General features: G+C 33.1%; 1 protein-coding gene across 1 annotated transcript; it reads right to left on the bottom strand.

Annotated features, from left to right (window-relative positions):
- Positions 1–7,968: 7,968 nt before the first annotated feature.
- Positions 7,969–10,014, bottom strand: LOC142624050 (pentatricopeptide repeat-containing protein At5g66520-like). The gene has a single exon (XM_075797548.1). The coding sequence runs from the start codon at positions 9,926–9,928 to the stop codon at positions 8,048–8,050; it is 1,881 nt and encodes a 626-aa protein (XP_075653663.1). The 5' UTR covers positions 9,929–10,014; the 3' UTR covers positions 7,969–8,047.
- Positions 10,015–11,393: the final 1,379 nt, after the last annotated feature.

Here is an 11,393-nt window from a genome sequence, read left to right as displayed (position 1 = left end):
ACAATTCACTAATTATACAAATTTGAGTCATTTAAAAAAAAAAAGACTTCTTTTGTGACTCGCGAAAAACAAGACTTGTACCTTAGGGCCTGTTTGGATTGAGGGGGGAAAGATGAAGAGTGAAGAAGAGTAGAGTTGGTTAAAAATAGGCTAATTTTGGGCAAAATCTACTCTACTCTACTTTTCTTCTCTCCCCTTCAACCCAAACAAACCATTAGATTCCTTAACTAATAAATTCAATTACGTGACTTCAATCAATTATGCGACTGTATTGTTCAATAAACCACTTACTTTAATCTATTTCTTGTCCTACCTATGACCTAGCAGACAAAACATGGTGTACCTGTCTCTTGAGAACCTTTATAATTAAGCAAGGAGTTCCAATGAGACAAGACCAAATCCCTTTTAACTTTAGATTTTTTTTATTTTTTAAAGAGAAAACGATTTGGATTTAGCCGGACTGTGATAGTTCATTTTCGTAAGTTTAATATATCAAATAAACATTGACATAACTTAAGGATGTGACTTAGTGTTCATTTTTAATTATTTATTAAATTAAATTTGAGTATGGGAGTTAAGGGATTCTTCCTTTTTTAAAATCATCCAACTTTATTGATATTTTTCTCATACTCAAGCAACTGTTTGTCTATTTTATCTATCAACTCAACCTTTACCTCTATACTTACGGCCAAAAAAAAAAGAAAAAAAAAAGATAATAATAATAAAAATTAAAAAAAAAAAAAAAGAAAGAAAGAAGAAAAGAAAGAAACCTTATCTTTTTCACATTTTGTTTGTTGATGTTAACCTTGTCTGTCCTATACAGCAGAAGTTGTACTACATGACAGTTTCCATTTCCCACTTTGTTTCCATTTCCCACTTTTATTCTATGAACTATGATATCACTTTATTAATAAAACCGAAAGGAAAATTACAAACCAGCATCCACGGGATATCACCATCTCAAAACAGGGCGGGTGGGGGTGCCCAGCTGACTCAGTACACATTACATCATAAAAAATCAAGGGGCTGACTCAAAAGCCATCGCGCCAGCACGCGAGAAACTTCACTAGAGAGTAGAAACCCAGATAAAAGCAACCGTTGGATGCTAAGAAGAGCCCGACATGGACACAAATACAAGTACAGGTACAACACAGCAATATAAGTAATTTTTAAAAAATTATAACATAAAATTACAAATATTATATAAGTATAGTACTTTAAATGAAGGGTTCATGCATCCTATATTAGATGTTGGACCATACAGTATGAGTGAAATTTCACAATAAATAACAATAACAAGAAAGAGTGATTAGCAATATATAAATAAACCAATAAATAGATAAACATATATATTCAATTTTGGAGTCTCCTTAAGTGTGATCTCTCACAATTTACTTCATAGCAGTTTGCATTCAGTTTGAGCCACTTATGAGCCAACTTGCGTAAAGATTTCGATAGATCCTACTGTGTTGGAATGAATCCTTCGTCAATGGCTCGGTTCCTTAACATCCAAACTGTATCCAAGGCTAGAGCCCCAAACACATTGAATTCTTCCTTCAAGTCCCTCTTTAGCTCCCAATCACTTTAACATTGCTTCACGTTTCAACTGATCATAATCTTTTTCATTAACCAATGAGGCATTCAAAATCTTTTAACCCATAGCATATTCAGTTCCAAGTTAACTAAAAATCTATTTCTTGCAATAGACGGGGGAGAAAGGGTTTAAAAAAAGGAGACACAACTGGATCTTTATTTGAGCTTTATTAAAGTTGGATTTCCTTCAAAGAAAAAAAAAGTTGATAAAGGATAATTATTTATATTAACCCATATTCTATATTAGAGAGGAACAAGAAAATTCTCTGTCATACGCAAAAGATTAATGTTAGCATGGCAGTGATGTTTTGCTATACATCTTATTTTGAATCATATTGAAAAAATTCTTAGATTATTTCATGTCTTGTTCTTATTTTCATAAAACAAATATATGACTGAAATGTATTAAATGTTAGTCTTATGCTAGTACAATGCCCAAATTAGTGAAAAAAAATCTCAAGTAAACTAAGAAAATATAGGGTTGGTAAAATTAGCTCTCTGCTCCACCCCAACTTGACCAACTCCATATAGTCCCGTATAAGTTTTTCTTGTCTTGGAACACTTATTATTTCTCTCTGAATACTCTTATCATCACCACTCCCTTTTTCTCTCTCATCTCTCTTACTCCTATCATCATCAACGCTATCTCGTTATAGATGGCAACTGTTTTTGCCTTAAGCTGCCCCACACCCATATTGCACCATTTTTTCCTCTTGAAAAGGGAAAGGGGCAAGAATGAAGACACCTATGATCTAACTCTGCTCCACTCGTAGCCATTTCTAAATTTTAATAATATAATTGAAGTTGAAAGAAATTAGATAATAAAGATAAAAGTGCAAAAAGTACTTCAAGTTACATGACCAAAATCACATTGAATAAGACCAATTTTTTTTTTACTAAAACCAAAAGTTACGATATATTATTATTATTATATACTCCTGGACCTATCACCCTGCAATTATTATTATTATTATTATTATTATTATTATTATTATTATTAAAAAATGAAATTTCTTTAAAATTTTGGTATTTTGTTTAAATGGAGTTTTATTCTAAATTTTTTGAAACTTTGGTAATAGAGTTTTACTAAGGGCAAAATGTGTTAGAACTTGTAGTGCTTCAAGTAATGAAAACGCAGGTTACAATGTGCAATACTAACATTGAACCATACAGAGTAAGCCTAACGTGTATGACCTAACAATTTGAAAAAAATTTGTGGTTTTAATTGAAACTTTTTAGACTTTAGGGTCTAATTGAAACCTCCCCTTAAATTCTAGTTACTTTGCCAAAAGTACATCGTAGAAGGCCAATTTTTTTATTAAAATCAGAAGTTAATTATAATCTGTTACTATATGAAAATAAAGAATGAAACTCCTATTAAATTTCTTATAAGTTTTTTTTTTTCTTCGATTGAAGTAGTATTATAAATTATTTGAAACTTTGGTAAGGGAGTTTTACTTTTACCTATAGTGAAAGATGATAGAAATTTTAAGGACTTATTCCCCCTCAAGTGATTAAAGCACAATGTTTAATTCTTAAGTTGATCCCCTACATTGTAAACATGACCTGTATGCCCCCAACGATTTATAATAATAATAATAATAACAAAAATAAGAATAATAATCATGGTTTTAAATTAATAAAGTGATTGTAATCTTCTTGCACTAACCTGCTATTGCACTAACGTAGCAGGTTAGTGCAAGAAGATTACAATCACTTTTTGCGAAGAGAAAATAACCACGTAGCACAGTCATAATTGTTATTGCCGAACTTTATTATATTGTTGATATTCCTGTGTTAATTAGTAAAAATACTCCCAGATTTTGAGAAAGTTTTAACCACAACAGAAAATTACAAGTATAAAACTTAAGTACAGTATTTTGATCTTATTTTTAGGTTTTCCTCTTAAAATTCAGTCATATGGTTGTATTTAACTAAAAATACACTTTTATCTTATGGGGAAAAAAGTCGTATGGCTGAATTTTAAAAAGTGAAACAAATTAATAACACCTAAATACTGTATTTAAGTTTTGCCCAAATTACAAAATGACGACAAAGTTATGTGATTGGGTAGCAAGTTTCAATTTTCCATTGTTTCGTTGATGGCTTATTGGAAAATACTACATTTGTGCTTCTTACTTAACTTTCTTTGTGCAATGCCCACTAAATATTGTATTAACTTTCAATTTTCCTTTGTGCAATTAATTATTGTATTAACTTGGGTCGGATGCGCAATGCCCACTAAAGTTTTTTTTTTTTTTTGTCTATTCTCTAGTCTCTAGTTCAAAGTCGATCCCTTGACTCAGTGGGTGCTTGGGCAGTTGGGTTAAGCACTTGGTGGTAGGGGTGTGCAGCCAACCCGCCAACCCACCAAAACCGACTCGACCCGACCCAACCCAACTCGCCAGGTTGGGTCGGTTTTTAGGGCATGGTGGGTTGGGTTGGGTTACAAATTTTTTTTTTTTTTTTGATAGTGGGTCGGGTTGGGTTTGGGTCATAAAATTCCAAACCGACCCGACCCACCCATATATTTAATATATATATATATATATATATTATATATATATATATATATATATATATATATATATTTTTTTTTTTTTTTTAAATATATTATATAATTAATAAATTTTTTTAAAATAACTAGCTCTTCCTATCCTATATAAAAGCTAGTTAGTTCACACAAACCCTAGTAAATTACTATTGTTGTTTAGTCTTTAGTGTTGCTTGCCTTTAAGGAGTTACATTGATATTAATCTTTAGGTTTTTTAAATATATTTATATTTATATTTTTTTTTCTACTTAATTTAATAATAATAATAATAAAATTTCCAACACATGGGTTCAACCCGACCCATGTGGGTTGGGTTGGGTTGAGTTGGACTTATGTGATGGATTGGGTTGGGTTGAATTTTTTTTGACCCACCATGGTGGGTTGGGTCAAAAAAACCCCTTAACCCGACCCATGCACACCCCTACTTGGTGGCTACTTGTCCTCAATATATCTGCGTGTTGCACGTTTTTAGTTGTTATGATTAGGTGAGGTCATTTGAAAGCACATTTTCATTGTCTTTTTAGCATTTGGCTAACCGAATGTAGGGGTGTTTTGTAAGAATGGCAACGGGCTAGTTTCCTATTCTTCGCAAGGTTTTTCCCCTCTCCATCCTAGCATATACTTGCGGGTACCCACCTCATCATACTCAAATTTCTTATATATATAATTTATTATAAGTTTGTTTTGAGTTCATTAAATTAAAATTCATAAAACATTATTAAAAAATAGCAACATTACAAAACATTCTCAAAACATAACAAATTAACAATACAACAATTCAAGTATTAAAAAAAAAACAGTTCAAACACAATAAGACAACAAATAAACCATTCAAACCTTAAAACATAAAAAATTAATAATACAATATATAAAAACATTATAAATTTAAAGTGTGAAGGCTAAAAGCACATATAATACCTTATAAAAAATAACCTATAAATTTTTTTTTAAATAGATTAAATATAAACAAGGTTGGTATTAGGGAAAATTTTAACCTTCATTGATGTCCCATTACTACATGGGGCAAGTAAAACTCGTCCATTAAAGGCGGGTGAGGTGGTTATCCATAGAGACAGGTTTAAATTTTCATCTCTAGCGCTTTGTTCACTTTTGTGAATAATGTATTTTATTTTTCCTTTGTAGGACTTTTGCATTCTCTGGTCGGAATGCAAAAAGATGTGATCATTTCTTCTTTCTTTTTCTTTTCTTTTTCAATTAAACAACTAAAGATGATATATATATATATATATATATATATATATATATATATGTGTGTGAAAGAATTATAAGATTTAAAAGGACGTCATTGTCTATATTTAGGCAAGAGACTAAAAATTGTAGGGTCAAACTAAAATCCAATGTCCAGTAGTACCAAACTCGTTGAGATAGTAAAACGTATTTACTTTTGTACACATATCACTGTCTTACTAGGTTCAGTGCACTGAATGCGCTAGACCTAAACCAAGTCCAAAATTATAAAGGCTTATATATCTTCTTTTCTTTTGTTTTTTCCTTTTCCAAGGAACCTTTGTTGTTGAAAAAAATTATTGGATGTATTTTAAGTATGGCTGGGGAAAGTAGAAACCATTTAAGTGAATCATTTTCTCAACAAAAAAAAAAAAAAAAAGCAAACATAAGGATCTCGCATGGTACTATGGAACATGCAATTACAACTCTAATGTGAGATGTAGAAGTTGATGATGTAAAAAAAAAAAAAAAAAAAGATTAAAAAAACAATTTACTCAATCAACGTTTATATTTCACATTGAGAGGTAATTGCATGACACTGGACCCGCATCCAGATCCGCATAGGACGATCCCTAGCTATAAAGTATTGTGAATTTTCCTATCAAAAAAAAGAAAAGAAAAAGAAAAAAGTATTGTGAATCTTTTGTTTTTATGTTTTTTTTTAATTAATGGAAAGTAGTGTGAAAAGTGAAAACTAGGAACATATAAAAGTTGGGCCTATTAAGGCTTATATCTTCTTTTCTTTTGTTTTTTCCTTTTACAAGGAACCTGTGTTGTTGAAAAAAATTATTGGACGTATTTTAATTTTTAAGTATGGTTGCGGAAAGTAGAAACCATATAAGTGAATCATTTTCTCAAAAATATATAAAAAATAAAAACATAAAAACATAAGGATCTCGCATGGTACTATGGAACATGCAATTATCACTCTAATGTGAGATGTAGAAGTTGATGATGTAAAAAAAAAAGATTAAAAAAAAATTTACTCAATCAACGTTTATATTTCATATTGAGAGGTAATTGCATAACACTGGACCCGCATCCAGATCCGCATAGGACGATCCCTAGCTATAAAGTATTGTGAATTTTCCTATAAGAAAAAAGAAAAAAAAAAAAGTATTGTGAATCTTTTGTTTTTTGTTTTTTTTTTAAATTAATGGAAAGTAGTGTGAAAACTAGGAACATATAAAAGTTGGGCCTATAAAGGCATACTTTAGAAGTCATTGTACTATTGTTTAAATAATAAAAAATCATTGTACCATTTGATGCGACACGTCCATTAGTGGAACATGTCATTTACCCACACACTCAATTCCCTACTAACTACACATTGATAGGGCTGGTTGACCCATTATTCGGTCCATTCTAATGCCACTAATCATGAATGATGTGGGACAGACCATGTTATTAAAGGAGTAAAACCTTTCACACTGTGAAGAAAAATAAAAAAGCATACAATAGAATATAGATAGAAATCACCTAATCCATTCAGCGTGGTTCAATGCTGAGTCAAAAAAAAAAAAAAGGTCCAATGAACCCACAATTCTAGCCCCAAAAAAAAAAGAAGGAAAAGGAAAGGACCAGGTAGCGTGTGAGATGAGATGAGATGATAGGTATTTTTTGCCAAATCAAAAAATAAAAAAAATGTAGTTTTTGACTGTCATCTCATCCTATTGTTTTGTATACCACGCAGAAGCTTCCAACTTGAGTATGGCTCATCAACATCATCATCATAATCATAAAGGGGCCACTCTCTGAACATTTTGATTTTTGACAAAGAAAGAGCATAGCTATAATGTATTAATGTTGTATGCTAATTATTAGCTGATGATACACGAGATTTTGCTATCATAGACTATTTTGTGTTACTATCTCACCCAAAAAAAGAAAAAGTCTTTTTCATTTTTCACCAAGTAACGAAGCCCTTGTATCATGCTTATCCAAATAGTTGGCCAACCCAACTCTTTGAGGCCGAGGTGACTATACTCTCAAACTTATATAAAGAGGCCCATTTACTCAGTAGGTTCATCATTTGCAGATTTTACACACTAATTTTTTGCGAATGATGAACCATATTGCTAGGCTCAGACTTGATGCTTAAGAACGCTGAGGATGGGTAGAGTTCCTTGAAAGGATGGCTATCTCACTAGATTAATTGCAATAGATTAGAGACAAACCCCGAGGTTCTGAATGATGTTCTTCAAGTCTCTTTCACAACCCTCTGGACAATATGGTTTCATAGACACCAGGTTGTACATGAGGGTAAAACTTAAAAGAGTCCTAGCACTATTGAAACCTCACTTATAGTTAAAGCTTTAATTATCAGGTATCAAAGAGCCTTTGCAGATAACTAACAAAGCTCACAACTAGCATATATAACTGGCAAATCCTAATTACAGAAGATGGCTTAAGAAAGAAAGATATTATGCTTTTCGACAAGCACTTTGCTGATTTGCTTATTTGCTGAAAGTTGGTTTTAAAAGTATAGTACTTTTGGGGCTTTCAAAATATGTCCATAAACAAATTGGTGTAGATATTTTACGACTTGAGCTAACTAGAAGTTTTGGTGTACATATATATCTAACTGTTGAACCTACTTACAAACACACTTGAAGATCCCTATAAATTATATTGATTAATTATAACACAAGGTTACCAATAATCTTTACAAGAACATTGTCCATTTTTAAAATGGTGAAAGCGATTTCTATCTCTTACTATTATTTCACGATCATAAACCTTTGAGATGAGCTTCGTTGCAACGTGACAATCTTTACACACACGCAAATTCTTCGAGATACGAAGAGTTTCTCCAGGTCTAGTCTTCAACAGGCCAAACCCAATTGCTAGTTTCTCACTGTGGTAGTACAAGGGGTTTTCCTTTTCCTCCTCAACAAGGTCATGCAATAATGCTCCATCAGTGTCAGGCACATAGCCAACACATCTTATACGTTGTAACATCTCATCAACTTTGATGTAAATGTCTTGGGCTTGAGGGTGTCCCTTTCCCCCTGCAATAAACTCATTGACCACTCCCTCCAATTCAATCATGGAAAAACCAGCAACCTTTTTCACTCCTCTGTCATTCATCAATTTTCTTACACCAGCAACATCTTCCCATCTACCAGCATTGGCATATAAATTAGCTAACAACACATAGCGCCCGCTATTGTTAGGCTCTAGTTCAATTACCCTCTTTCCTATTTGTTCTCCCAACTCAAAGTTCTTGTGGATTTTGCAGGCTCCAAGGAGAGCACCCAATACACCTACATCAGGGCTCATGGGCATCTTGCTAATGAGCTCACTTGCTTCCTCTAGCATTCCAGCTCTTCCAAGCAGATCAACCATGCATCCAAAATGCTCTGTTGTGGGCTCAATACCATGAACTTCAACCATATAATTAAAGTAATACCTGCCCTCTTCAACTAACCCTGAATGAGCACATGCACTGAGGACATTCACAAAAGTGATGTTATCAGGAGCTACCTTCTCCTTCTCCATCTCCTTAAATAACTGAATAGCAGCCTCTCCCTTACCATGCATTGCTAACCCCCCAATCATGCAATTCCATGATGAAATCCCTTTATGCGGCAACTCATTGAAAACTTCGGAAGCCTTATCCAAGCTACCACATTTGCAGTACATATCAATTATAGTTGTTGCAAGCTTTGAGTCCAATTCAATTCCACTCCTTTTAATATGCCCATGTATCCACTTCCCTTGATCTAGAGCTCCTAATCCTGTACAAGCCGAAAGCATACTAGCCGCGACAAATTTATCCAACACTACCTTTTCAGCTCGCATCCTATCAAATAAAGTGAATGCCTCATGAAACCGATTACTCTGGACATAACCGGCAATCATGGCATTCCAAGAGACAGAATTCCTCTCAGGCATCAGCTCAAAAACTTCAAAAGCCTCATCTAAAAATCCCCATTGTGAATACCCTGTAATCAAACTAGTCCATGACACAACATCCCGCACGTGCATCTTATCAAAAACCCTTCTTGCTTTCACCAAAGACTGAAAATTCACATACATATAAATCAAATTGTTTTGAGAAAAACCATCTGCTTCAAACCCAAATTTCACAACATGAGCATGGACTTGTTGCCCTTCTTCAATAGCGTTATCGTTGCAACAGGCTCTAATTACAGAAGGGAACGTAAATCTATTGGGTTCAACAGAGTCTTGCAACATTTGTGAGTACAAGTGAATGCAATTTCTGGGGAGTTGGTACTGCAAGTATCCTCTCATTATGGTATTGTAGATGAAAGCATCTGGGTGAGGAATTGTATCAAACACCTGGAGGGCATAACCCAAATCACCATTTTTTGATACAGCACAGAACTTAATGACTCGGCCCATGGCATCGTTATCGGCTGAAAGACCGAGTCGAATGAGTTGGGAGTGATATTGCTTGAGCTCAGCCATGGTTGAGCATGTTTCAAGGCCATTCAGTGGTGATGGGTACGACCTAGACGGAGAGCTTAAGGAGTGTGGGGTTGCTTGAAGGAGATGGAGTGAAATCATTCTCTACCTTAGCTTCTCCTCAGGACTAAGGATATGCATTTGACCTTATAATAATTTTTCCATAGGATAAAATGCATATTTTCCCTATCTCCTGGTCTTTGTGCTCTTGGCAACTTTCATAAGTACAATTACAACCAGTAAGTAACTTGTAATTCATAGAGTAGGTCAGGTTTTAATTTTTTCGATTAAAATCTCAAACTTTTTTTTTGAGTTGTTTTCAACTTATGATGTCCACTTTTAATAATATTTCTGATAACTTCCTATCATCAGGTTAAGACATTAATTAATTTTTGGTGTTGACAAACCCTAGATTTCATATTTCACCATTTACAATTACAACTAGTAAGTAACTTGTAATTCATAGAGTAGGTCATAGGTTTTAATTTTTTCAATTAAAATCTCAAACCTTTTTTTGAGATGTTTTTAACCTATGACATCCGCTCTTAATGATAGCTTTGATTGCTCTTTATCATCAGGTCAAGACACCAATCAATTTTTGGTGTTGGCAAATCTTAGATTTCTTATTTCACTGTTAGAAACTTTACCAGTTGAGCTAATTGAAACCCACATTAAAATCTCAAACTTTTTTTTTGAGAAGTTTAAAATCTCAAACTTAAGAAAGCATTTCAATTAGAAAACTTTACCTATCTCTTTTTCTTTTTTCTTTTTTGAGGGTGAAAAAAAATAAAAAAGAATTAATTATAAAACCTTTTGTTTTACCTTAGGCTGGAAAAAAAAATGGTAAACCAAATGGACCAATCAAATCCGCCTAAACCGAATTCAATTTTTCAATTTTTTTCTCAATTAAGTTTGGTTTTGGTTTGTATTTTTGGAAAACTGGAATTGATTGTTTTAGTCTCGAATTCAGAAAATATTAAACCAAACCAAAACCGACCAATATATATTAAATGTTAATATATACAAATTATATCAAGATTGTTTGTGTAGCTTAATGGCAAGGAGTAAGGACACAAGTGTTTCACACTTTTATCCTAGGTTCTCTCTTCTCTCTTTACTTCGGGCTTTAGCGGTTCTCTCTCTCTCTCTCTCTCCTCACCACCTTCTCCATTGTTCCTACCTTTCTCCACATCCCTCCTCATCACCTCTCTCTTATTTTGGTCTCATTTTGGGTATGTTCTCTAAATCTCTTTTTTCTCTTTCTTGCTTAATTGTGAGTTGTTTGTATGATAGGGAAAATAAAAGGAAATGGGTTTTTCTTTTCTTTAATCTGTTTGGTTTCAAAGAAAATAGGAGTAGCAAAAAGCCGACCAAACTGAACTGATTGAAATCTAGTCAATTCGGTGTGGTGTTCCTCCCTTACAGTTTGGTGTTGGTTCCAAATATGGCAAAATTGAAACTTTCGGTTCGATGGAAAAATCGGCTTGTAACCAACCAATTTCACCCCTACTTTAATCTGAATAATCAAGTTTAATTTTCTATTAATCACTTTCTCATCCTAAACAAA

The sequence above is a fragment of the Castanea sativa genome, chromosome 2, assembly GCF_040712315.1.
Source record: "Castanea sativa cultivar Marrone di Chiusa Pesio chromosome 2, ASM4071231v1".
Lineage (NCBI taxonomy): Eukaryota > Viridiplantae > Streptophyta > Magnoliopsida > Fagales > Fagaceae > Castanea > Castanea sativa.
The sequence above is the reverse complement of the archived record's forward strand: the minus strand, read 5'-3'. Positions and strand labels throughout refer to the sequence as shown.

What these genes read in the sequence shown, in the direction of transcription:
- LOC142624050 (XM_075797548.1), bottom strand. Translation starts at nt 9,928, where the DNA reads ATGATTTCACTCCATCTCCTTCAAGCAACCCCACACTCCTTAAGCTCT.